At 45.5% G+C, this 25101-nt stretch overlaps 1 protein-coding gene and 1 pseudogene across 1 annotated transcript in view; both read right to left on the reverse strand.

The window, feature by feature from the left end:
- Nucleotides 1–25101, reverse strand: part of Pawr (pro-apoptotic WT1 regulator) — an 86164-nt gene that overhangs the window by 11986 nt on the left and 49077 nt on the right. Inside the window, exons 3-4 of the mRNA XM_048418337.3 lie at nucleotides 18105–18236; nucleotides 10326–10360 (exon numbers count right to left, since the gene is read on the reverse strand). Of these exons, the coding sequence (XP_048274294.2) occupies nucleotides 10326–10360; nucleotides 18105–18236 (167 nt within the window). The remainder of the gene's footprint in view (nucleotides 1–10325; nucleotides 10361–18104; nucleotides 18237–25101) is intronic.
- On the reverse strand, nucleotides 17286–18093 carry LOC148117771 (small ribosomal subunit protein uS8 pseudogene; annotated as a pseudogene).

Raw genomic sequence — 25101 nt, forward strand, 5'->3', positions numbered from 1 at the left:
GAAACCATGCTAGGCGATGGTTCATACCCTTTTTTTGTTTTTGTTTTTTAGACAGGGTTTCTCTTGTACAGCCGTGGCTGTCCTGGAACTCTCTACAGACCAGTCTGGTCTCGAACTCACAGAGATCCACCTGTCTCTGCCTCCCGAGTGCCAGCATTAAAGGCATGCACCACCACCACCCGGCTATATACTTTTCAAAAGTCCAAATTTTCTACATCAACCGCAGATATCCAGGTAGCAATGACAATGGTTTAACAAACGAAACGCTAACATGTGCATGTCTCTTAGTGGCTCCAGGTTTGCTCAAAGAAAAAGCTTAAAAGAATGTGCTGGAAAGATGGAAGAAGAAAACAGCCAACATTGTTTCCCTCACAGGAAAAGTGTAACACTGTAGGAAGAACTGCGGAGGCCTAAAAATGTGAGCCTATTTCCACCTTGTCTGAAGGTCAGAGAGTTTGAAGTTGCTCAGTTATTAGCAACAATCAAGGCTACACATCCTAAATCAGGATGTGGTTACTTGGTTCTTTTGACATGAAGATGACCCACACAGCTAGAACCAATCCACCCTGACCAATGGTCAGGAAATTCAAGCATACTTCTGTTCCTTCTTTTGAAATAGAAGGTTTGACCTTAGGAGAGACTGCCTTCAGGATACTTGGTCTAGGGAGGGTTGACTGCCTAAATAACAGAATGTTAATGACTTGATATCTCAAAGTACTAAAGCGAGTAACTGTTCAAGTTGTCCTGTGTACCGTGTTAAAGCAGGCCTTTGTCTTCTTCCCCTTGTGGTATTGGGGTATTAAAGTGTATGGGAAATTAAGCACAGGGATTTCAGGATTCACTGGAATTCCCTCCTGGTACTATTCTATGTTTTCTGTTTTATTGTTTTCACATATGTCTTCATAGTCTTTACTAATACTTCTAAATTCCCACACCCCTATTCTGGCAAGAGGTCTTTTGGACAGGCTGGTCCCTGACAGAGAATGACCAAGGAAGAGTGTGGGAATTCGGCGAGAAATGAGAAATCCATGGAGACCTGGGCTGACATCATGAAGTGTAAAAAAGTGCACTATAAAGCTGACTCCTGCCCCAAGCCAGGGGTAAATCCGTGAGTCACTGTAATGGTTTGTCCTGCCCCTTTAAGAGATAAGCCACGCCCACTCCCTCTTCCATCCGCTGATGCAGGCAGATCTTCCTTCCTGCTTGCAGCCTGAGTCTCTTCTGTCTGTCTGTCTCCCTCTCTGTCTCTGTCTCTGTCTCTAAGAGGCAGCTTCTGTCTCTCCCTTCTCCCCACTTCTCCCCTTCCCTGTTTCTCTCTCTCTCTGCTCTTCCCCCCTTCTCCCCTTCCCTTCCATAACCCACTAAATAAATATCCAACTTCTATCCATGTCTCTGTCTCTCACGGCTGCATAGCTTCTTGCCCAGGACCAGCGGCCTTTGGAGAGCTGCGGTATGGTATGGTCTTGCGGCGTGTCTATCCATTTCAGTCTCTCACCTACTATGCAGCTCTGCGCCTAGGACCCGCTGGCCCTCATGGCCTGCGGGCCACTCGGGGGCTCCCTGCCTGGGACCCGGCTGCCTTTGTGGCCTGCCGTGGTCTCGGGACCCGCTGCCACTTGGGAACCTGCAGCATTTTACTTAAACCCTAACAGGGACTATCACCATGCACTCCAGTTCTGAAACAAGAGTTCCCCAGTCCTCCCTAGCTCTGAATCTGTTCTGAAGAACTGACTGCTATCTAGGTAGGCCCGCTTTAATTCACAGAACGAACACACACTTGGGATCTCTCTCCAACTGCTTAGAGTCCAAATTCCCGTAGAGCAGGTAGCCGTCTGAAGAACGGAGCCGCTGCTCTATGGACAGAAGCTGCTGCTCCTCGTCGTCCCTCCACGCTCGCAAATGTTTGAACACACTTGCAGAGAAAGCTGCAGTCTCAGGAACCTGGCTAGATCAGCCGCAGAGCTGTGAACCTACAACACAAGTCTATGCCACACGCTGGGCCTCAAGATTAGATAGCGCAGCTCCGGCAGGCTCACGCCTAAAGCTCTATCTCCTTCAAACTCCTCCTACTTGGTGCTTAACTGCGGCTGCGGCCGTCAAGAGGCCTAATATGTCTCTTATCAGCCTGTGAGCCCGTGCTAGAGACCCGACACCAGACGTCTCGGAGTTACTGCTGATCTTATCGTGGAGCCCGAAAACATGGGGCACTGCAGGTTACACTGGCAGAGGGCTTGGTGCCATCAGCACCTACTTCTGCCACATCCTAGATGGACCCACCTGTAGTCAGTCATCTCCTAACTACCAACCCTCACCTTTGCACGTTTGCCCTTTTGCAAACGGCACCCCAGCCTCACACCTGGACCACGGCCACCCGGACTTGTCTTTTAGCAGGATCCCTGGCCGCACACTCCCGGTGTCCACGTCCGCCACGTAGCTGAACAATTGCTTCCACAAACACCTGCAGTTTAGATGGGCCAGGCAATGATGAACATAACGGAAAAAAAAAATATCATGGAGGCTACGCTTCTACACTGATAACAAAGCCATGATATCTATCTAAACGACCCCTTCAATTCATGTAAAGGGAAAAGATTTCCCCTAGAAAATCACTACATAAAATTGAAAGAAGACAGCAGAGCAGCTATAGAGACAGCGTAAGAACACAGGGAACATGGAAACACAAAGTAGCGTATGTCCCATAGGACAAAATAACTCTAGAACAGTGGTTCTCAATAATAGTCACAACCCCTTTGGGTCAAAGGATCCTTTCAGGGGATCATTTTTCAGATATCCTGCATATTGGATATTTGCATTATGATTCGTAAGAGTAGCAAATTAGAGTTAGGAAGTAGCCACAAAAATAATTTTATATCTGGGGGTCACCCCAACACAAGGAACTGCATTAAAGGGTCCCAGCGCTAGCAAGGTTGAGAACCACTGCCCATAAAAGACATCTATGAAGTTCTTGGAAAGAAATTCAAAATAATGGTCCCAAGGAAACCGAATGAGATAAAAGAGAATATAAGTAAATAATTCAACAGGTGAAGGGCACGGCTGTGCTATCAATGAGAAGTTTAGCAGAGATAAGAATCATATAAAGAAGAAGCCAGCAGAAATTGAGAAACTGAATCACTCAATCAATGAAGGATTAGAAGACAAAAGGAAGGCAGGCACAAGAAATAAAAGGATGGGGACGGGATGAAAAGGGTGGAAGAGGGGCTGGAGAGATGGCTCAGTGGTTAAGAGCATTGCCTGCTCTTCCAAAGGTCCTGAGTTCAATTCCCAGCAACCACATGGTGGCTCACAACCATCTGTAATGAGGCATACACAGACAGAATATTGTATACATAATAAATAAATAAGTAAATATATATAAATATATATATATGGGTGGAAGAGATAGAAGAGGGCGAGGGAGGATGTAAGCAAAATGCACTCATATGTGCATGAAACTGTCTAAGAACTTCAACCAATACAAAAAAGAAAATGCAGCTAGAGACACTGAGAGTGTCCTGGTGTCAGCAAAATAAAGGGCGCAAACTGGTGTCATTTGTGGAGACATGAAAGCCACAGCAGTGAAAGGCACAGGAGGCCAGGCACAAAGGTTGGTCTCTGAGACGGCAGGAAGGCAGTGGTCACTAGAGACCAGGAGAGGGAGGGGGGAAATGGAGGTTACATGATGTATACAAACACATAGCTACATAGGAGGAATTTGCTCTGGTGTTCTAGATCACAGTAGGGGAATTTAGTCCACAGTAGTTTATGATATACTTCAGAATACATATGAGTACAGACATTTCTAAAATAGGCCGATAATAAACATAAGGTATGGATATCCTAATTGCCCTAATTTGATCACTACACCACACACATTCAGTAAATTATTACTGTGCTCTGTAATTATGAACAAATAAACATCAGTTAAAAAACAACAAAACCAAGTGTTAGGAGTTTCACTTATTAGCTGTCAGACCCTTGAATGATAGGCATGTTGATCCATAAATGAAACCCTATGTGTGTGTAAAAGCACAGAATAATTGCAAAAACATTAAGTCAGCTCTTCAGCCATCACACACGCTAGATTTGAAAGAAATGAGGCGCTAATCATGACGGATAGTGTTATTTGATTTTGTTGCCAAATTTAGCTGCTTATCCTAAAACAGAAATGTTTTCAACCTATTTTATGGGCCGGATATGCACAATGGAAAATATTCAGAATAAAAAAAAAATTGCTTTATGAACCCCGAAAGGTTTGTGATGTTCCAGTTAGGAATGTTAATACAAACCTACGATCCAACAAGAACTGTTTACTCTTGGCCACAGAGATATTGACGAGGATGTTCAGTAAAGGGAAAAGAAAGCAGGATCGTTGGAGATAAGCAGCCCCCTTTACTGGAAGCTTTGCCCCTTCTGGGAATTTTCACATCTTCTGTGGAAAGATGAGAGGGCGCTGCTGTGTTCGGGAAAAATAACACTGTTATTCTAAAGCCATCCTGAGAACGAGATTGGTAGCATTAAGAGATTACAGTCCGAGGAATTTTCCACTAATACAGCCATTTGAAAGCTCAGCAATGGGATGAAATACAAGACTCATGGGTAAAACCTTAATAAACAATGGGTATCGAGCATTCAGAAGTGTTAGGCAGATCACGACCTTCTAAGTCCCCCGGTGAGCACACCACACACAGCTGGGCTCTGCTCGCCCAGACTCTCACCATCCTGTTGAGCCCCACAACCTGCCGTCATCCTTCCCTTCCTTCAAGTGCAAGCACACCCAACTAAAGCTCAAAGCCAACACCCAGACTCCATTAAAGCTGCGACACATACTCACTGTAAGAAAAAGGAAATAGTTTAAAAAGGAATCGCTGTCCACTAAAGGGCCACAGACCTATCTCAAAGTACTGATTGTCTTTCCAGACCTTTTTTTTATTCAAAGTTGTTTTTGTTTTTTTTTTCCTGGTTTGTCTCTGTCCAGTTTAACTTACCCCAGGCTCACATGGCTCCCGGGCTTAGAAGCAGAAGGAGGCCACCTTTACAGTGCCAACTAAGGATGCTACTAAGGCCACCTTGTCCCTACATCTTTTCTGTACTCGACGTGTATAAATTTAAGAATATTTGTTCAGGGGCTGGAGGGATGGCTCAGTGCTTAAGGGCATTTGTTCCTGCTGAGGACCCAGGTTTGGCTCCCAGCACCCACATGGTACTCATAATCATTTAAGTCCAGTTCTGTGGGTCTCATGTCCTCTCCTGGCCTTCGCTGGTACCAGGGCAGACACAAAACAAAAAGTTTAACTCTTTCAGTGTTTCTTCAGAGTATCTCAAATCAAATACATTTATGTTATAGAAGAGACGTCTTTCCCCATAAACAAAGGCAAAGATTTAGTTTATTAAGCCATCTACCCAGAGGTAAACCTCCCAGACTGCAACATGTGCTTGTGAAATACAGTGCGCACGCACACACACACACACACACACACACACACACACACACAAGCCGTAGGAGTATAGAAAAAATGAAGCTAAGGACATAGTCTCCAAAAACTACTTTCAGTGACACATTAAATGGGGTAGGGGAGGGGGGAAATGTTACCATGGTCCTAAATATGTCAAATACCCAAGAAATACATACAGGTGGTATTTTATGACGAAGAGGTAAAATATGCTTATGGCTGGCGTCACAAGACTTTCATGTAGCTCGTGATTTCCTGTGCAGTGTGAGGAAGAGGAGGGAGGGAAAGGATGGGCTGAAGCCAGGCTGGAAGTTACAGAACCCACAGGAGAAGCGGGCTGCCTTTCGCACTGAGCTGGCTGACAGACGTGGGCACTACACACCTGGCTGTGTTCTGAACGTTCCTACGGAGCTGAAGGTGTGCGCCACTTTACCTGCCCACCTCACACTCGTTCCAATCAAAACTACGTGCATAACATGTGAAATCTGAGGAAGGGTAAAGTCTGTCCCCAGGACAAACTGCCTTTCCAAAGCAACTGCCTTTACAACGCAACTGATTCTGAAGAGAACGTCGACCTTTAAGACGCACGCTCACGCTTTGCTCCAATAAAACAGGCAGCAGTGGCTTCCTACAGCTGTAGGTTTTCTGTGCATCCCTGTGCTGTGTATGTTGAAAAGGCTAGGAGGTGGTGGCACACGCCTTTGATCCCAGCACTCGGGAGGCAGAGGTAGGCGGATCTCTGTGAGTTCGAGGCCAGCCTGGTCTACAGAGCGAGTTCCAGGACAGGCTCCAGAGCTAAAGAGAAACCCTGCCTCGAAAAAAACCAAAGGCAGAGACATTGTAGCTGAGAGCAGCCACAGTTCACATGACTGGAAACTAAGTTGCAGGCACCCATGTGCCACTGCGGGGCTGAGGGGACTCGGGATGACAGGATTAGGTTTTATCAATGCCAATTTTCTGCACTCGTCACATTTCCATTAAGAAGTCCACACTGCTTTTAAAAGGCAGAAAAGAGGTCTCCATGGGCAAAAGCCTCTCACTGTACACGCCTGGGAGCCAAGTTCCACCCTAACATCCCAGCGAAAGATGGTAAGAGGAGTCCATCCGTGAAGTTGCTCGCATTGTGATGCTGCGTCCTCCTGGCCGCCTGGCTCTAAGCCCTGGAGCCCACAGAAAGGTAGAAGGAGAGACAACTACAGAGATGCCCTCTGACCTTCCTAGGCTCGTGCTGGCACATGCACCCAGCCACGCTCCCCTCACATATACACACAAACAATAGCACATTAATTAATTAAAGGCATGAAACAATAGCGTGTGAGGATCAGCCCCTATATTCTGAGAAACTGAAGAAAACCGTAAGAGAAGGAAAGTAATGATAAAGTTCCGTTAACTACAGACGCGGTAGGCGAGGCCTGCGGGTTTTCTCTTACAGCACGATTTCTGGCCAAAGAGAAAATGACTTAAGGAAAGGTCACGGAACTGAGCCCTTCTCTCTACAGGTAGGAAGCCTCCCGGGTTGTTATCAGGCTGACTGGACAACAGGCATGCAGGGACCTTACACACTGTTACACCTACTTATGTAACTTGCCTAGGAAGAGCATTAAGAATTGTCTATTAGGGCTGGAGAGATGGCTCAGTGGTTAAGAGCACGGCCTGCTCTTCCGGAGGTCCTGAGATCAATTCCCAGCAACCACATGGTGGCTCACAACCATCTGTAATGAGATCTGGCCTGCAGACATACACACAGACAGAATATTGTATACATAATAAATAAATACAAAAAATTAAAAAAAAAAGAATTGTCTATTAAAGGGGCCGTAGTGACACGCCCCTTTAATCCCCGTACATGGGAGGCAAAAGCAGGGAAATCTCTGTGAGTTTGAGGTCAACCTGTGTTTAAAAAGGGAGTTTCAGGACAGTCATGGCTATACAGAGATAGCCTGTCTCGAACCTCCCCACCCCCCGCCATCCTAAAAGACTAGTAAACAGCTAATACTAAACCAAACGTGCTCTGAACACCCAGGGAGTCACTACAGCAGTGAAAGAGGAAAGTTTTACTACCTGTTGACTGCATTCCACGTTCAACTGCAAGCAGCCCGATACAACCTAGAAAGAAAGCCCCTTGCCAAGGCCTTAAGGACCTGCATTCTCTCCTCCAATTTAACCAAGGTACTAGGAACCTAACCAAGTAAAGACTCTACTGACAGCATCGTACACTGGGGAAACAAAAGCCCACAAATACCAACCGTTGTCCCATCTTTCCCCAAACTGAGTATGAGACATGTCACAGTCTCATCTCCACACGTGAAATTTAAAATGGAAAGCTAGCCAGCGTGCACAGGACTTTCTAGATGAACTAACCGGAGTCTAGGCGCCGCATGGCCAGCCTGAAGCTTCATGGAGCTAAAAAAAAAAAAAAACAAAACCCGCACTCTCAACATTCGTAGGTGACAACAGGCGTGGAGTCAGTGAGAGAGGAGAGCATGCCGGGCCAGAGACTGGAAACCCCTAGAGACTTTCCCGAGTCGGTGCCAACTGTGTGTCCGTACAAGTCATTTGGTTTACAGAAAAGGCTGTCTAACGTGATGGCAGCGTTTTATCTCTTAGGCCATTCCTCATTTCTGTCATCCCCATTTGTCAGGAGACACCCTCGTGAAGAGACTCCCATTCTCTGATCGCTGCTACAACTTGCTGACAGATTAGTGAGGTAATGACCCTCTGACAGGCGGTGACAGATAGTCCTGGGAGCTAAAGAACGGTTGATCTCAGACATATACCCTCAGCTCTACACTGCGCTTCTTAGACCACATTAAAGTAGTCACTATGCCTCAATGAAAAATGACTACAGATTTAAATTTCATTATTTACTCATTTAAGCAGGTTCTCGCTAAAGAGCTCAGGCTGGCCTCAAACTCACCATTCCCCTGTCCTTTGGTGGTTTAAAAGTATTTTTAGTAATGTTAAAGAGCTAAAAAGTAACAAATCACATAGTTTGGGCCACAAAAATAAGAGTGTAGGCAGATGAACATGTCACACAGAAAATAATGGTTTCAAACCTTAAAAATACTCACCACGGGAAACAATTTCTTACTAATTTAACACAGCGGTTTGATAGCAGCATTGAAAAGGACGGTTTATGGTTGTCACTGTTGGGTGTGTGTCTGTGTTCATCTGTGTGTGCATCTCTGTTGTGTTTGTGTGTGAGTGTGACTTTATTGTCTGTGTGTGTGTGTGTGTGTGTGTGCATGCATAAGTGCAGTACCCTGAGAGGCCAGAAGAGGGTGACAGAGCTAGCGCTACCCACAGTTGTGAGCCCCCTGATGTGGTGCTAGGAACTGAACTGTTCCCTTGCAAAAGCAGTCCTCACTCTTAACTGTGGACCATCTCTCCAGCCCCGTGGAGAGAATTTATAGGGGGGGGAGTTAAATATTCCCTCACTGAATCTAATTCAAGAACACAAATATAAAAGTGCCATTTATAATTTTGATTAGAATTACATATTTATAACACAGCTGATAAGTTATCCAGTTTTATCTTTGCTTTCCAAACAAACAAAACAACGACGGTAATTTTTCTTTTTCTGAAAATATGTCTGTGAATGGTTCAGAGGCCAAAGCCACTTGGCCATGGTTTCTGGCAAAAGAAAATTTATTCTGTTTGGATTAATCTAGTCATGGTAAATAAAAACTACTCAGCTCCAGATTAAGGAAGCATGTGTCATTATAGGCACATGCAGACATGAAAATAAAAGCAACAGCCAACACCGAGAGGTTCCTGTGGGTCACGGATGTTGGGGCGTGCTCGTTCAACTCCTGCCACACTGGGCCTCTCATCCTTCCCCTTCTCAGAGATGGCACCAAAGGTAAAAACACAATCACATTTTACTTTGCTTGCTTGGTAATAAAACTGCGAGTTCTTATTAGCAAATGTCTTACACTTTAACGTATGAAAAGACAAAAGCAAAGGTTTTACACATGTAAATCTTGACAGATGATCTTTTGTATTTAGTAAGTGTATGAGCTGGAATGAGACCGTCTGACCTCAAATCTGATATATGCTATCAGCTTGGCTTGTGTTCTGAGGAAAGTACTCTACTTTATAACTCCCCCCCCTTCCTTTATCTATAAAATGCCAGCAGATGTTGTATCTACCACATAAGCCAACTCTGAGAGTCACTTGAACATCTTAATATCTCACCAAAACCCTTATCTAATCAGAGCACACTCTGCAGCCTTTGTGGTCCCCACAGGGAAGAAGGTGACGTGATACGGTGCATCCAACAGGTACAGAAGCCCTGACTGCCAATGTGACAGCTGTGGAGAGGACGCCTCTGGGGTATAATTAGGGTCATGGGGTCATGGGAGTGGACACCTTCACAGTGTAGTTAGTGCCCATATAAGGACAGAGAATTTGACTCCAATACAGAAAGATGACCAAGAGCAAACCATTCCCCAGCATATACCACTGCCACCAACGCCATTGTTACCGCTGCCACCACCACCGCCCAGGCAGGCTGGCTCCCCAGTTTTCTTGTTTAAGTCAATGACCTTTATGGCATTATGACATCACACGTGGTCTCCTTGTATTGTCAGTGTGCAACTGCACAAAGGAAAACCAATTCTAAGTTTCTATGTTAAACGCACGAAGATCCACAGTGTAGATGACTTTCAAAGGCTCTGGGATAGGTCAGAAACAAGCCGGGGCTGACCGAGGCTAGAGTTCTGTCTACAAGGGAATTTCTTCTAAAAAACACAATATCTAGGTTTTGGTTTTTTGCTTTTGAAGACAGTGACTCAAAGCAGTTCTAGTTAGTAGGGTCAGCATGAAGACAGGCAGTGGCCTCAAGTCTGTAAGATACAAAGTCAAGACTCTTACCTCTTGTATCTGCCTGGAACTGTTCTTGACGGGTCCTGGAAAGGAAAAGATGAGAAGTCAGCTGTGTGTGCGTCAGGACACACCGACAGATTGCAGAACAACAGGACAGCAGCTGCGGGAGAATCGTGTCGAGCAGTCGCACTTCTGCTTAGGAACGCGTCACACAGCTGATCAAACCCAAATCTAGCTTTTCAGCCCAAACCAACCATGTTTTAAATACGGAAAGATGTGGGGTGTGAGCCTAGCCTTTAAGGGCTAGGCCATCTCTCCAGGCCAAAATATCTTAAACAAATATGGGGTATAGCATGAGTATTCAAAAAAAAATTGTTAAAATTTTCGTTTTTTTCCTCCCTCCCTCCCTCCCTCCCTCCCTCCCTCCCTCCCTCCCTCCCTCCCTCCCTCCCTCCCTCCTTTCTTTCTTTCTTTCTTTCTTTCTTTCTTTCTTTCTTTCTTTCTTTCTTAGTGAGGGTTTCACATAGATAAGGCTGGCCTGGAACTAACTAGGGGCTGAGGAGAACCTTAAACATTTCATCTCTCTGCCTCCACCTCTGACTGTTGGGATCATACATGTTCGCCATTATACCCAGATTATGGCAGAGGAATCAATCCCAGGGATTCAAGTATGCTAAGCAAGCATGCTGCCCCTTAGGTGCTTCTCCAACCTGACAATTATTATTGTCTTAATACCATTTCCCTGTCTTTTATTATGCCCTCATTTTAAAAAAAACAATAGCAAAAAAAATGGAGTCAGTCTGGTGACTCAAGCCTTTAATCCCAGCACTCAGAAGGCAGAGTCAGGAGGATCTCTGTGAGTTCGAGGTCAGCCTGGCCGACAGAGCGAGTTCTAGGACATCCAGAACCACATGGAAAGACCCTGTTTCAAAAAACAAACAAACAACAAAACCAAATAAGCAAATGGTGCAGGAGAGGTGGCTCAGTCCTCAGAGCACTGCCTGTCCCTATAGGAGGACTAGAGTCCAAATCCCAGCTCCCAACTAGCAATTCACAGCCATCTATGTAATCCCAGCTCCTGGACACCCTCTTCTGACCTTTGTTGGCAGTTGTACTTACACAGATATACACGTACACATAAATAAATAATAAAACTTAAAAGGACCTAAAACTCACCAGAGAGAGAGAGAGAGAGAGAGAGAGAAACGAGAGAGAAATTGACTTTTTAAAAGTATAGCTAAAAATAAAAACTGAGAAAAGTACATTTTACTGCGATGATGCTAAGCTACAAAAATAAAAAAAGAGGAGACAGACAGACTGCTGAAGGTTAATATTAACTTGGGTGGGGCATTACAGCGCAAATCTGTAGGCAGAAATTGTGATGGGTCTGGGCTCCTCTCATCCTTTTTCAGCTACATCTTAAGAAAACATGTCAAATTTACGCGTGAGCCCCTTTCAAACTGACAACAGTGTTACATCTAAGGGAGGTTATATAATTAAAGAATTTCTGGCCTGGTTCAAGAGAAAGAATAAGCTCGCTTTATGAGCTGACCAGTTCCACGGCGAAACCCTAACGACCGACTGCCATTAACTCCACGGCATAACAACCCTGGCCGCAGTCCGGCTCACCGTTCAGGAGAAAGAGCTAAGCCACCTTCCAACCAGACATACCATTCAGCAGGCAGCTGGGACTCGGGGCTCAGGTTTCCCCCAGTGCCCCAAGAGGAAGCAGCAGCAATGCCCATTGTATTGTAGGATTATTGCGGTGCAGTTGGCACAACAGGCTTGCAGTGCCAAGTTGGTAAAGATTTAGAAAGCCCAGTAGGGTATAAAATCTTTATCAACTTTCCCCATATTACCCTTTATCTTGATGTTTCATTTGCATTCCTTGTCTCGTAAGTAAAATATGAGCTTCTGGTCGCTTGTTCCTGACCCAATCTAGAAGTCATTTTCTCAGCTATCACTTTCTCTGATATCATAGGAGAGCAAAATAAAGACAACAAGACCAACAAAACCCTACGCACTTGGGAAGCTTATCAGTCAGCAGTTAAAAAAAAAACCACAAAAAACAAACAAACAAACAAAACCTGACAGGATCCTGGAGTGTCTGGGTGGGACTGATCCCCATGAACAGAACTCAGACTACTTCCGGAGACACCTCCGATGATGTCTACTGCGAAGCCATTTTCACTAGCCTGGCTATCAGCTGGCCTTAATGCAGAGAGAGCAACAAAACCTTGGCCAGATGTTTGCGACATTTCTCCCCCATCTGTCATTAGAGCGGCATCCCCTAAAATGAGGAAGGGTCGTCTTTTGCTTTAATGTTGTAATTAAGTAAAACAGATTCTCTGTTTCTAAAAACTAGGGTCTCCAGAGAATAACAGGAAAGAACAGATACATAAACTCTAGCTACCCGTGTAAGCGCACCACACTTCTTGGGACGGTCCACTGTTCCTTCATGCAAGAATGGACTTCTACACAAATATAAACTCGACCTTAGACCGGGTAGTTCAAAATTTCATTCCCATGACCGCACGCAATTCCCGAGCAGAGGAACTAACTAACTTTATAATTACTAGGGCGCTTCGTCAATAACTATAGTAATTACTGCTAAACTCAACAAGTCCACTCTGTGTGTGAACTAATCTCCCCAGGCTTGCGTTCCCCTGATCTCATTTCACGTATGCTTTCCACACCAGGGGCCCTCAACCGCCTCTGCACCTGTGAGGACCGTGCGCCTGAGATGCCCTTATTGACTGCTCTACGTTCCGACGAAGCCAGGGTTTGATTTAAACTTAGGCAAAACAGTTGGTGCTTTGCCAGCATTCTCAGAGCCCTACACAGGTATTCCTTATCCCTTTGGCAGGATAAACGACACCCTTGCAAGGAAGATTATGTCAGGAAAAGGACACTTGAAATCGGTTGTGTGACAGACCTGGGGGGTTTGTCAAAGGATCTCATTACAGGTCCCTGGAGCTTCCAAAATGAGGATCAAGTTCAACTGTTCTTTCTATAAGCAGTTTGAGTGCAGGAAACTTTCTCGGCTTCTTCTTATTTTTCTTTTTCTTTTTTAACTTGAGTTTCCGATAAGTAAACATGACACAACCCAAATTGCTGGCTATGTCATCAATTCATCTGCAGTCTTTAAAATCTTCAAACGGGCTAGGGATGGGAAAGGTCGGGAAGCCGACGGAGCGCTTTCGGACTGAGGGACAGTCACAGACAGTGACAGCCGCATGTGATGCTGAGCTGCATTCCTCTGCTCGGCCTTGGGACACGACTGGGGCCACTGGGAAGCTTTACTGAGGCCTGAGTATGAGTGAAGCGATGTGGTGGCTCGGTAGGCCTTGTTCTCAGGAAAATAAGGTATTCAGAGAGCAGTTTTAGAAGGAAAATGTTTTCTGGATCTCCTTGTGATTTTGCAGCAAGCTGAGACTGTTCTGGAGTAAAAATTACTAATGCCCACTCAGGAAACACCACTGAGAACAAACAGGCAAATCTCTCTCTCTCTCTCTCTCTCTCTCTCTCTCTCTCTCTCTCTCTTTCGAGACAGGGTTTTTCTGTGTAACAGCCCTAGCTAGCTGGAACTAGCTCTGGAACTAGCTCTTTGTAGACCTGGCTAGCCTTTGCCTCCCGAGTGCTGGGATGAAAGGCATGAGCCACCATCGCCTACTTCATAAAGGTTGAAGAGAGGACACGCCCCCCCCCTTTTGGACAAGGAACCATATTGCATAACGCCATCTGATTATGTATGCACCAATAGATTCAGCCTTTGATGAAGTCAAAGTCACAACTGAACACTGCTATGGGACAAAGCCTTTAACATACATGGCATTTTTTTTAAGAACATTTTGTATCCAAAAAGAGACTGATGGATAGATTTGTAGGTTAGTTCTGAAGTTATATGTAGAAAAAAAATACTAGTAGCTTCCAGAAAGGCAGTCAGGTGGTTGACAACTTCTAATCACACAGTTATGCCTTTTGAATTTTGTGTCACATGATCATACACCTTCAAAAAATTAAAAGAGTAAGATTCAACAGCTCATAGAAAAGAGCGGAACACAAAGGATCTCAACCACGCCATTTCTTTCTATGTTCTACTATTTTCTAAATTTAACTGACTCAGAAAGCATTTACTTAAAAAACTGGTATGATCACGTTCAAAGGCTGTAGGAAGTCACAGCTAAAAATAAGAAAGCGTTTGATTCTTCATTTTCTATGACCATTGTCGGTATTACATTAGAAATTTAAACCAGAAATAAACTATCCTAACCACTCACAAAGGACGCTGTCAAGCTGCTGTGGGATTCCCCTCTGTACGCTGTGAATACCACTGGTTAATAAAGAAACTGTCTTGAGCCCTTGCTAGAGTAGAGTAGAGCTAGGTGGTGGTGGGGGGGAGTACTAAATTGAATGCTGGGAGAAAGGAGGAGGAGTCAGAGAGAAGCCATGGAGCCATTGCCAGAGACAGACATGTTGAAACCTTGCCAGTAGGCCACAAGCCTCGTGGTAAAATATAAAATAATGGAGATGGGTTAACTCTAGATGTAAGAGCTAGTTAGCAATACGCTTAAGTAATTGGCCAAGTCATGACTTAATTAATACAGTTTCTGTGTGGTTATTTCGGGAGTCTGGGCAGCCAGGAAATCAATAAGCGGCCTTCCCTACAACATCAAGCCAAACTCCTATTGGCATTTGTAGTCTTCATTTCTAAAGACCCATCTCCTTGAGTGGTTCAGCGCTGTAGGCAATGCTGAGATGCAGCCTTTCTCTCGGTCCTATTAAAATAGAACAACCACCGAAGCTAAGACTGTTCCCATCTCCCTCCTTCCTCCCCACACCACTCCTCTAGATGTTGGTGCTGTGAATGCTAATCCTTTAGGAGCTACGGGACTGCAAACAGGGACTGAAGCTCAGAGAGATGTCAACTATGTGGACGGGGCATTTCCTGTTCCCGCTGCCACTTCCGATAGGGAGGGCCACAGAGAAGACTTAGCTTCACTCTCATGCTAAGCAAACAGCCTGGCAAAATACATTTGAAGCCAAGGTCACCAGTGAGTGACCAACCTTTAATCCCAATTACTAATAAAACAAACAGACAGACAGAGATTGAAGAAACGAAGAGCAGGCCTGGGAAGAGCTCAGAGTTAAACGAAGACAGATGCATCAGGGCAGGGAACTCTTGAGGGCCAGGCCAGCTCAAAGCTGGAAGTCCATGCTAGCATGTATGCACACACTGGAAATAACCAGTCTGCAGCCGACAGAGCCTTTTTCTATTGGAAGAAATCAGCCCTATGTCTACAGACACTGCCTGATATTATGTTAGCATGCCTTTGCTCTTAAAGTGTCCAGAGCAAGGAGATGGGCAAGAACTGAACCCAGGCCTAGACTTCCAATTACAATGGTGTATTTTCTCCACCACCAGTAAGTTAACCCTTCATGATGTGGAGGTCGCCACCAAAAGAGGACCAGGTTGAATTTCAGTTTGGCTAAACAAAGAAGTCCAAAGGTATCCTAGATTTTGCCCAATCACACACAGTTGAGACAAGCAGTGTGTTTCTTTTTTTTTTTTTTTTTTAAAGATTTATTTATTTATGATGTATACAACATAATGTATACTCCATGTATGCCTGCATGCCAGAAGAGGGCACCAGATCTCATTCCAGGTGGTTGTGAGCCACCATGTGGTTGCTGGGAATTGAACTCAGGACCTTTGGAAGAGCAGCCAGTGCTTTTAACCTCTGAGCCATCTCTCAGCCCCCAAGCAGTGTGTTTCGTATCAGGACAGGACACTGCTTTCCATAGAGCCGCGATGATTTATTACGGACAGTGACAGCAATTTGGGGGGGGGGGGGAGTGGAACCCCATCACTCTGTGAGTCTCTGTGTCAGTAACTTCAGCCTTAGGGAAGAGGGAGAAGCTCGTATCTGTAGTTCCTAACGACTTCCAAATAATCGTCCCACTCTGTCAAACGTCTCCATAACACTGAAGAACGGCCAACAGGTATGCCTCTAATCTTTCCATCAGTTAAGCACAGAAAGGCGTGCGGTCCTCCAAAATGCCTTTTAAAGTCGTATGTTAATGAAATAAATTTAGAAAATCAAGACTAGGGGCTGGAGATGTAGCTCACTTGGGAGATGACTTTGCCTACCAAGCATAAAAGGTTCATAGACCAGCACCTATAGTCCTTCAGTGGTCTGAGAAGGGAGGCCGAGGTTCCAGGTCATCCTGGCAATTAAGGGTGAGATTAGCAGCCTCAAGAGGTCGAAGTTTCTAGAGACAAGAGGAAGGGGGAAAGGGAGGGGAGGGGATGAGAGAGGAGGGCAGACAGGAACTCTGAAAACACATAATGCCCTCGGATGCAAACTGCTTGCCAGCAGCCCTGGGAAGGCAAAGGCAGGAGGATCACTGGGGATACACAGCAAGTTCAAGACCAGCCTAGGTCGTAAGACCCTGTTCTTAAAGAAAGACAAACTGGGGTGCGGTGGCTCATGCTTATAATCCCAGCTGTAGGGAGGCAGAGACAGGCGGATCCCTAAGGCTGACTCACCAGCCAGTCTCGTCTACTTGGCAAGCACCAGGACATTGAAAGACTCTGTCTCAAAAAGAAGGAAAATGACATCTGGGGTGAGCTATACTTTCTGCCCTCTGCAAGTACACACAGGTATGGAGAGAGAAATAGGAGGAGGGAGAGAGAGAGAGAGAGAGAGAGAGAGAGAGAGAGAGAGCAAAGAAAGGGAGGAGGAGGAAAAGGTGGGCAAAGAGGGAGAGTGGAAGGGTAGGCAGGCAGACTTACAACGTCACAAAAATGAACAAGACCAAGAAGAATTACACCAATAATATTTCAAAACACACTTGACATAACTGATTCAAGAGATGAGAGACAGACACAACAGGGCAGTGGATTCTGGGTCCCGAGGCGCATCCAAAAGCTATTTTACGGGGTGACTGTTTCATCATCAAAGTAAACAACTAAAGAGAAACTGAATTAGGTTTTATTTCCTAATGTATTTTTTTTTTTGTCCACAAAGGCTTTTTATTTTTGTTTTACATCTCTAGAAAAAGAATCCCAGGATTTCCCCTCCTGTGTGCTTTCGTCTTGCCTCTTCATGGTCCATGATGCTAGCTGAGGTGGTCAGTACAATAAAGCTAAATTGACGGGACGGGAGCAGATTGTTCTGTCATTTTTCTAGGTCTTTGAGTTGCACATCAAATCTAGGGCTTATCACTCCACACTTGTTCAACCTGCCTGTGAGGTTCACAGCGATCTTCCCAGCTCTGTGGTCATCAGTGATTTCAAATTCACCAATGTAACCGTGCTTCATCATCATGGTTAGGAACCGAACGATGACTTTGGAGCAGGGCCTGATGAGGACCTGGCGTTTGCCTCTCTTCTCTGCATTGTTGACGCTCTTGAGAGCATCAGCCAGGACATTCATGCGCACCATGGTGGTGGCACGGGAAGATGGCAGAAAGAAAGCTCCTAACGTATTTTAAACTGTACAGAAACGCAAGTGTTTCTGAGAACTCTTAACATGACACTACCACAGTACTGTGTTCTGCATAACACTGTATCATGTCTGAACAGCTGACTGGGGAAGCCAGGTCACATTTTTTCTTCAGTGCAGTTAGAATCCAAAAGTCAGCCTAGCGGCAAACAACGATCAAGTCAGTAAGTCTGGATAGAAGAGAGATGGGTGGTTAAACCCGCAGGAAATGCTGGAGTCAGACGGATGTTACCAAGATGGGACTGGAAAGATTATTAAGAGCGGTTTAAATACAGTTGTTCAAATAGTCAGCGGCTTCCTGGTTATCTTAAACGCTCACCTGGGACAGGAAGGAAGTGCCTGGGTCTAAGAGGCTCGCAGCTTCGTTCTGAATGGTGTTCTGCTGTGTGATGGCGTCTTCTCGTTTCCGCTCTTTCTGGCCGGCTTCGTCGTCTTCGTACTCATCTAAGCACTGAGAGAGAGAGAACAGTCTCAATTTCGTGCCCCACATAAGTAGCAGAATGCCTTACAGTATTTAAAAGCACACTGTCTGGCATTAAAAAAAAAATCTGTATGAAGCTGAATGGTGATGGCGCAGACCTTGAGTCCTAGCACTCGGAAGGCAGAGGCAGGCAGATTCTGAGTTTGAGGCCAGCCTGGTCTACAGAGTGAGTTCCAGGATAGCCAGGACTACACACAGAAATCCTTTCTCGAAAAACAAAAACCAAATAAGCAATCAAAACAAAAACAAAAGAAAATCTGTACGTAGTCATAAATTACACTCATACAAAAAAGAGATTCCTTTTTAGCAATATATATATATATATATATACTCCATTCCTATAAATTATACTGTCTCCTAAATTCTAACACATTTATAGTCTCACCCAGGACAACATAAAGCTCTAAATACCAGTGACAAGTTTCTCAAAGAGATGGCTCGTCCATTGTCTACCATTCATTCAACATGGCACTCTGGAGAGGGCAACACTATAAGCATGGAATTTATAGTTCAGTAAGGAAGGCGTGTGTGTGTGTGTGTGTGTGTGTGTGTGTGTGTGTGTGTATGTGTTAGCGATAAGGTCATTTTCTACCTTCACACTGCCTATAGGGACATAAAGAAAGGGTATTTTCACGTGGGAGCCAAGGCTCTGGAACAACTAGCAACTTCAAGGGTGGTATAATTTGGAAGTACACATCTGGACAAAGGGGAATTCAGATGGTGAGAACAGCGCACTGAAGATGCTTACTAGAGGATTACTAAGAGTTGAGTCAACAGCAGCGATTATCTGTCTCCAAACCTGCCACAAGGAAACCAAACCGAGACAAATCCCTATCCATTATGCTATTACAACACTGGCTACGAGCGCTCAGAGCACACATCAAACCCGAACGCTAACCCCCTTCACTTCTCTCTGAGATCCAAAAACTCATGTCTATAGGCATTGCCCACAAAGGCATTAGGACACTGACCGAAACCCAGGATGGCAGGGAAACACCAGGATCTACCTACAGGATTAGAACAGGTCACTGTGTTAACTAAGAAAAGCCACGAGGAGACGGGGAGAGAGAACGTGGTGAAGGGGAAGGAGCTGCTAGCTTCTCAAGGGCAATTCAAAGACAAAGTGGACCAGGGAGACTTGGAAAGACATCTGTCTGGATGGAGAGGAGTCTGGCAACAGACCAGAGAGCCAATGAGATGGCAGAGAGCATCTAGATCCTTCTGGAGAGTTGCGGAGTGTTAATACAGGTAGGACTGAGCTGCGGCTCAGCAGACCAGCCGCTGAGGACTGGGGTGAGGAAAAGTATGATCCTGTGCTGTGAGTCTGCTGCCCTCAACTCCAAGCCAGGAGACCAGTGGCTTCTGCTAGGACCCACAGGTTAGCCTGCAAGCTCTTGCGGCAAGAACTGGAAAGGTGTATTCTCTCATCTCCAAGAAACACAATAAATGACCTGAGAAGCTCAGAAAGCTGTTACAGGGCTTGGAACATCAATGCATGGCCAAAACTGGTGTGTGTGTGTGTGTGTGTGTGTGTGTGTGTGTGTGTGTGCGAGCGCGAAGACTTTCTTAAACCAACAGAGACTATCGGAGCTAATGACAAAATACCAACAACATTCAAGAGTAAAATCAGACTCAAGACAGGGACATCCTCTACCATGTTCTGGAAGAGCGCTGGGCGACAAAACAGCTCAGATGACTACAGGACTCACTCAAGGGTCAGGAAGGAAGCAACTATCACCATTTTATATGATTTATTTACGTATTATTAAAGTTTCTGAAGACTTCTTTTTGATAAACACGAGGAATAAATACCTGTCCAACACAACAGCAATGCACACTGAAGCAATACCAACACTTCAGTGCACAGAGGAGGCTAACAAGCAAGAGTAAAAGATTCAGGCTGGTGAGATAGCTCAGCTGTTCTTTCAGAGGACCCAGGCTCGATTCCCAGCACCCACATGGCAGCTCACAACTGTCTGTAGGTGCAGTTCCCGGGGACCTGGCATCCTCACACAGACATGTATGTAGGCAAAACACCAATGCACATAAAATAAGAATAAATAAAGTATTTAAAAGAGACAGTAAAAGATTCGGGGAGAGGGCCAGGCATGGTGGGGCATGCCTTTATCCCGGCACTCAGGACCCACATTTGGGAGGCAGAGGCAGGTGGATCTCTGCGAGTTCGAGGCCAGCCCAGTCTGCAGAGCGAGTTCCAGGAATGAGTAATCCCATTTGTGGTCTTCCGCTCTGCTAACAGCGACAGCAAAAGTTCCCAAGATTATTATCGGGAGCTCAAAGTCAGAATTCTAAATCACAGGTGAGTAGAGGAAAGAAGCCAAAGCTGAGAGGCAGGTGGCCATGGCCTCTCTGAACACTGGATGTCCATTTGTTCATGCTTATTTTCTGAGACTCGGCACCTTTCAATTCCCCCTTCCTCCACTGCCCCCCCTAATAACTGCAGACCGCCCCCACCGCTAGCAAATGAAAAACTAAAGTGAAGCATCCAGTATGTGCTTGACAATGGATCACCCAGATGAGTCACACCGCAAAGACAAAGCTAACCCCATCAGAACTCCGTGCATCTTCCCACAGAGCATCCTTTTCCCTGCTGCCTGGCACCTAATCCTTCACACTTGGCATCTCCGTAGGAGACTGCACCCCACCTTTCAGGCAGCTTTCAGAAGGGATTGATTATGTGATTCTTTACAAACTCTTGAGAACCGGTTGGTAACCAGTCCAGATCTATTGTCTACAGATATTCTAAAAATCTTTAAGCTGTTCTATTTGAGACAAAGGATCTGAAAAACAGAAATCTTATTTGGGGCTGGGAGGATGTTCGGTGGGCAAGGGTGCATGTTATATAAGTTCGGGGGCTTGAGTTCAAGTCTCCAGCACCCATGTACAAAGTCAGTTACAGTCATATGAGCACCGGTAACTCCAGCATTGTGAGGTGTTGGAGACATAAGGGGTGCTGGGGCTTGCTGGCTGCCAGTCTAGCCTTGGGGTCAGCGAGGAATACTGTCTCAAGGGAATACGGTGGAGAAGGGCAAAGGCGACCCATGTGAGGTCCTCTTCTGGGCCACTGTGCACACACACACACCTCTGTGTACCAAGTGCCAGGCACTTGGTACATGAAAACAAACAAAACTTCACTCGTCTCCATTTTTAAACCAGCCTTCTCTACCACTGACATCTCACGCTTCTGTGACAAATACTTCAGCCCCGCTCACTGTCCTGTCACCAGATCTCAGGGCTAAAGTCCTGAAAGCAATATTCTATCGTAAGAACACTCTATTCGCGTGTTTGAACAAAAATAACAGCCTTGAGTTGGGTAGCTTTTAAACAACAAGGTGACACCTCCCCTAATAACTCAGTCAATCAACCCACATTATAAAAACCCTTGAACAACAGAGATGAGAAAGAAAACACTTCCTGAGCTTCCACTGCAGTTCACGTGGTGCAAACCTTCCCACAGCGTCCTCTCTAAGCAGGTGAGGGGAGCCCCGCTTGGGAATGTGCTTACATGCTCTCCTCATGTGCAGCACAGAGCCTGGCCAGTGCACAGCACAGACCGTGACTACAGACAATCTGCCCACTCCTGTCTGTCTGTGTAGCTAAATAGCCCCTCCTCTCAATATTTGGAGGTATCTGCAAGTCCCACAGCTCTTTAAATATCCCTGCTAAGTGAGGTCCATTGAGAGCATTATTTCCCTAAAGTGTTCAGAGAAAGGTAAAATAGTAGTTGTGGTTGCGTGGTCATCATCATGGTTGTCACTTCGCAGGGTGAAGTTCTGTCACAGTTTTATTGGCTTTAGGAATCGCTTTATACATCTTGATTTTCTTACCCAGTATCCTCTCGACTATTTATTCACATTCTGGGCATCTAAGAGGCTCTTCGTATGATGTGAAGACGTCCCTCCCTGTGTGTATCACGTCTGGTAAGGGTCTCTGCCCAGCTTACCTTTGCCTTGTTAACTGTCAGACATTTTCTCCTGTGGTTTTATGCCACGGTTTCCAACTTAAAGATCTAATCAACCACATGGTTCCTAATGTCTGCTATCACATTCGTTAAATTAAATCATTATATAACGATCTTGGAATATATGGGTTTCCCCACCCCCCAATAATAACTGTTTTGTCATGAACAATCCACAGCTGTGGTACTGGTGGGAGGTTGTGGGAGCAATGGTGCCCATAAAAGCCCAGCACGCCTCAAGGCCACCCAAAGGATCTCCGTTCATCTCTTTACCTTCAACTCAAAATGGTACCGCCAAGTGGGGTGCAGTGGCACACACTTTTAATCCCAGCACCTGGGAGCCAGAGGCAGGTGGATCTCTGTAAGTGCGAGGCCCTCCTGGTCTACACAGTGAGTTCTAGGACAGTCAGAGCTACATAGTAAGACCCTGTCTCGAAGGGAAAAAAAAATCCATCTTTATACACGAGTATATTTTTCACTTTCCGTTCGGTCTCACTGGTCTCTCTACAGTAATGTACAGGGGACACTGTTTTCACCATTGTAGGTTAACAGCATCTACGAGCATCTGCCAGTTCCATTCTTTATGATTCACTGCTAAATCTTCCTTCCTCATCGCTAGCCAACTTATTTTTCCCATTTGAATTCCTTGGTACCTTTCAGTTAGCGTATAAACTACTCAGAGAAAATCCAGGGCAATACCCATTAGGGTGTAACCTTGTAAAATGGGGACCGTCAATAGCTACACAAGAGGGTTGTGGTTATACAGGGTAGCAGTGAATTGAAAGTAAGGAGATCAAAGATCAATCGCATGGGTTATGGATAGACTTAGAGCAAACACAGATGCTCACTGGATGGAGGAGAGAAACACGGAGAAACACAGTAACGAGAGAGACAACCCCTACTCTCACTAGCATTAAGAGTAAAGTTCAACAACGGGAAACTTAGGGCCTTGCAATACTGGTGGAACACAAGGTAAGGAAGCAGAGGGACCCGGAGGACATATTGCAGATGAAACGCCTTGGACTAAAGCTCTCAAGAGGAATCCAGATTGACCTGGACAATACAGGCACATAAAGCAGAGAGCCCTGGCTATAGTCTCCACCATTTGCGATGACTACACCCTTTTGTGATGAACAGAAAACGGATAAGGAGAATTAACATACACAGGAAGCTTAGGATAAATCCTAGAAGAAACATGAAGAAGAAGAAAAAAAAGAAAACTAAATAAAAACGCGGAGAAATTTCCAAACATGTCCCGAACGCCTGGGCCAGGAAGATGATACTTAGGCTTCAATGGTATTAATCTATAGTGTTTCTAATTAGCTGGTACTAACTATAATTACATTAGTGCTAATCTCCTTTGAAAATGATTCAGATTCATATTTTCAGCAAGCTTGCTTATTTACTTGCCCATTTATTTATTTAATCCTTAGCTGTCCATTTTTGAGGCAGGGCCTTGCTAGCTCAGGCTAGCCTTGAGTTTTTGCAAGTCTCCTGCTTCGGCCTCCCAAGGGCTGGTATCTCAGACACAAACCATCAGGTCGGATTGCCTTATTTTAGGAACGAATGTGGAGGAAGGTCACTGCCGACCTTTTCACTGCTCAGACAGGTTACTCGGCAGCAAGTCCCGACAGGCACGGTATTAACTATGCAATTACATTTGAACATACTTTTGCTAATGGCGTTTTCCAGCAACATCTGACTGACTCTTTCCCCGACTGGCATGTCTTCCTCCGCCTAAGTTACTAAACGCGGTCAAGACTGTAGAACAAGACGCGTTTTAGGTGAAAACCCTCTCCTCGGTGTTGCATACTTCATACGCCGTGTGTTGTTGCCCACAGCAACATTCCAACCTGAAGAGCCTTGTCTCAGGGTTTTCCAGTTGGGAGGTAAGTAAGCCTGGATACTTACAACCTATAAATTCCTCACCATGAGTCACACCGTGCAGAGGAAACACAGTGAGCACTTGCTCACGGTAAGAGACACCTGAAGAAGAAACTAACAAACAATGCAATGTGTAGCGGCCACTCCAACTCAGACCCAGCTATGGCGGCTTTTAAACAGGTACCGTGGAAAGCCAACATAAGGCTCTCACAAGGATAGCTCCGCCCCCAAAGCAGCAAGGCTCAAAGCCATTGAAGAGAGCAAAGGCCTCCAAAGAGGCGTCCAAACAGTCCAGTACACACAGCCTTTCTTTGGTTAATCTTTGGTGATGAAATCTAGACCCTGACAGTTAATCTTGAACTTTCTAGCAGCTCAGACACTCAACCACCCAAGGCCTCGGTTTTCCTCTTATCTTAAATGGAAACAGCACCAGCCGTCCCCAGTGCTTGCGATGAGTAAACCAAGCGTACCTAGGGGACATCCAACGTGACAGACACACAGCACTCCATCAGTGTGATTACTGTCATGATTACTGCAACTGCCAAGAACACTGTTGTGCGCATAAACAATATGCAATACTGTATGCATTGCAACATACAATACTGCAACATTGTATGCATGGCAACAGCAATACTGGTATGGGCGTCAATGTCTAGACTTGTGGCCAATGCGTTTCAACTGGAAATCACACTTTACCTCTCTGTTAAATCAACCCACACATGTGCAGTTCTTCACAGGGTAGGAACTTCATATTGATTCACTGAGAGGCAACCGGTCCTACAGTGCCAGATTCTGTGAGAGATGGCTCAGTGGATTCAGCACTTGCTGAACAAGCACGGGAGCCTGCGTTCGGGGCCCCCAGCACCAACATAAAATCTGGGTGTGGAGGCACACACCTGCAACAGCAATGCTGGTGTGCGGGGTGGGGGCAGGGAGGAAGCTGGAGGATCCCGCCAGCTTTCTGGACAGTCCAAC

The sequence above is a fragment of the Myodes glareolus genome, chromosome 26 (genome assembly GCF_982192425.1).
Source record: "Myodes glareolus chromosome 26, mMyoGla1.1, whole genome shotgun sequence".
In the NCBI taxonomy this organism is placed as follows: domain Eukaryota; kingdom Metazoa; phylum Chordata; class Mammalia; order Rodentia; family Cricetidae; genus Myodes; species Myodes glareolus.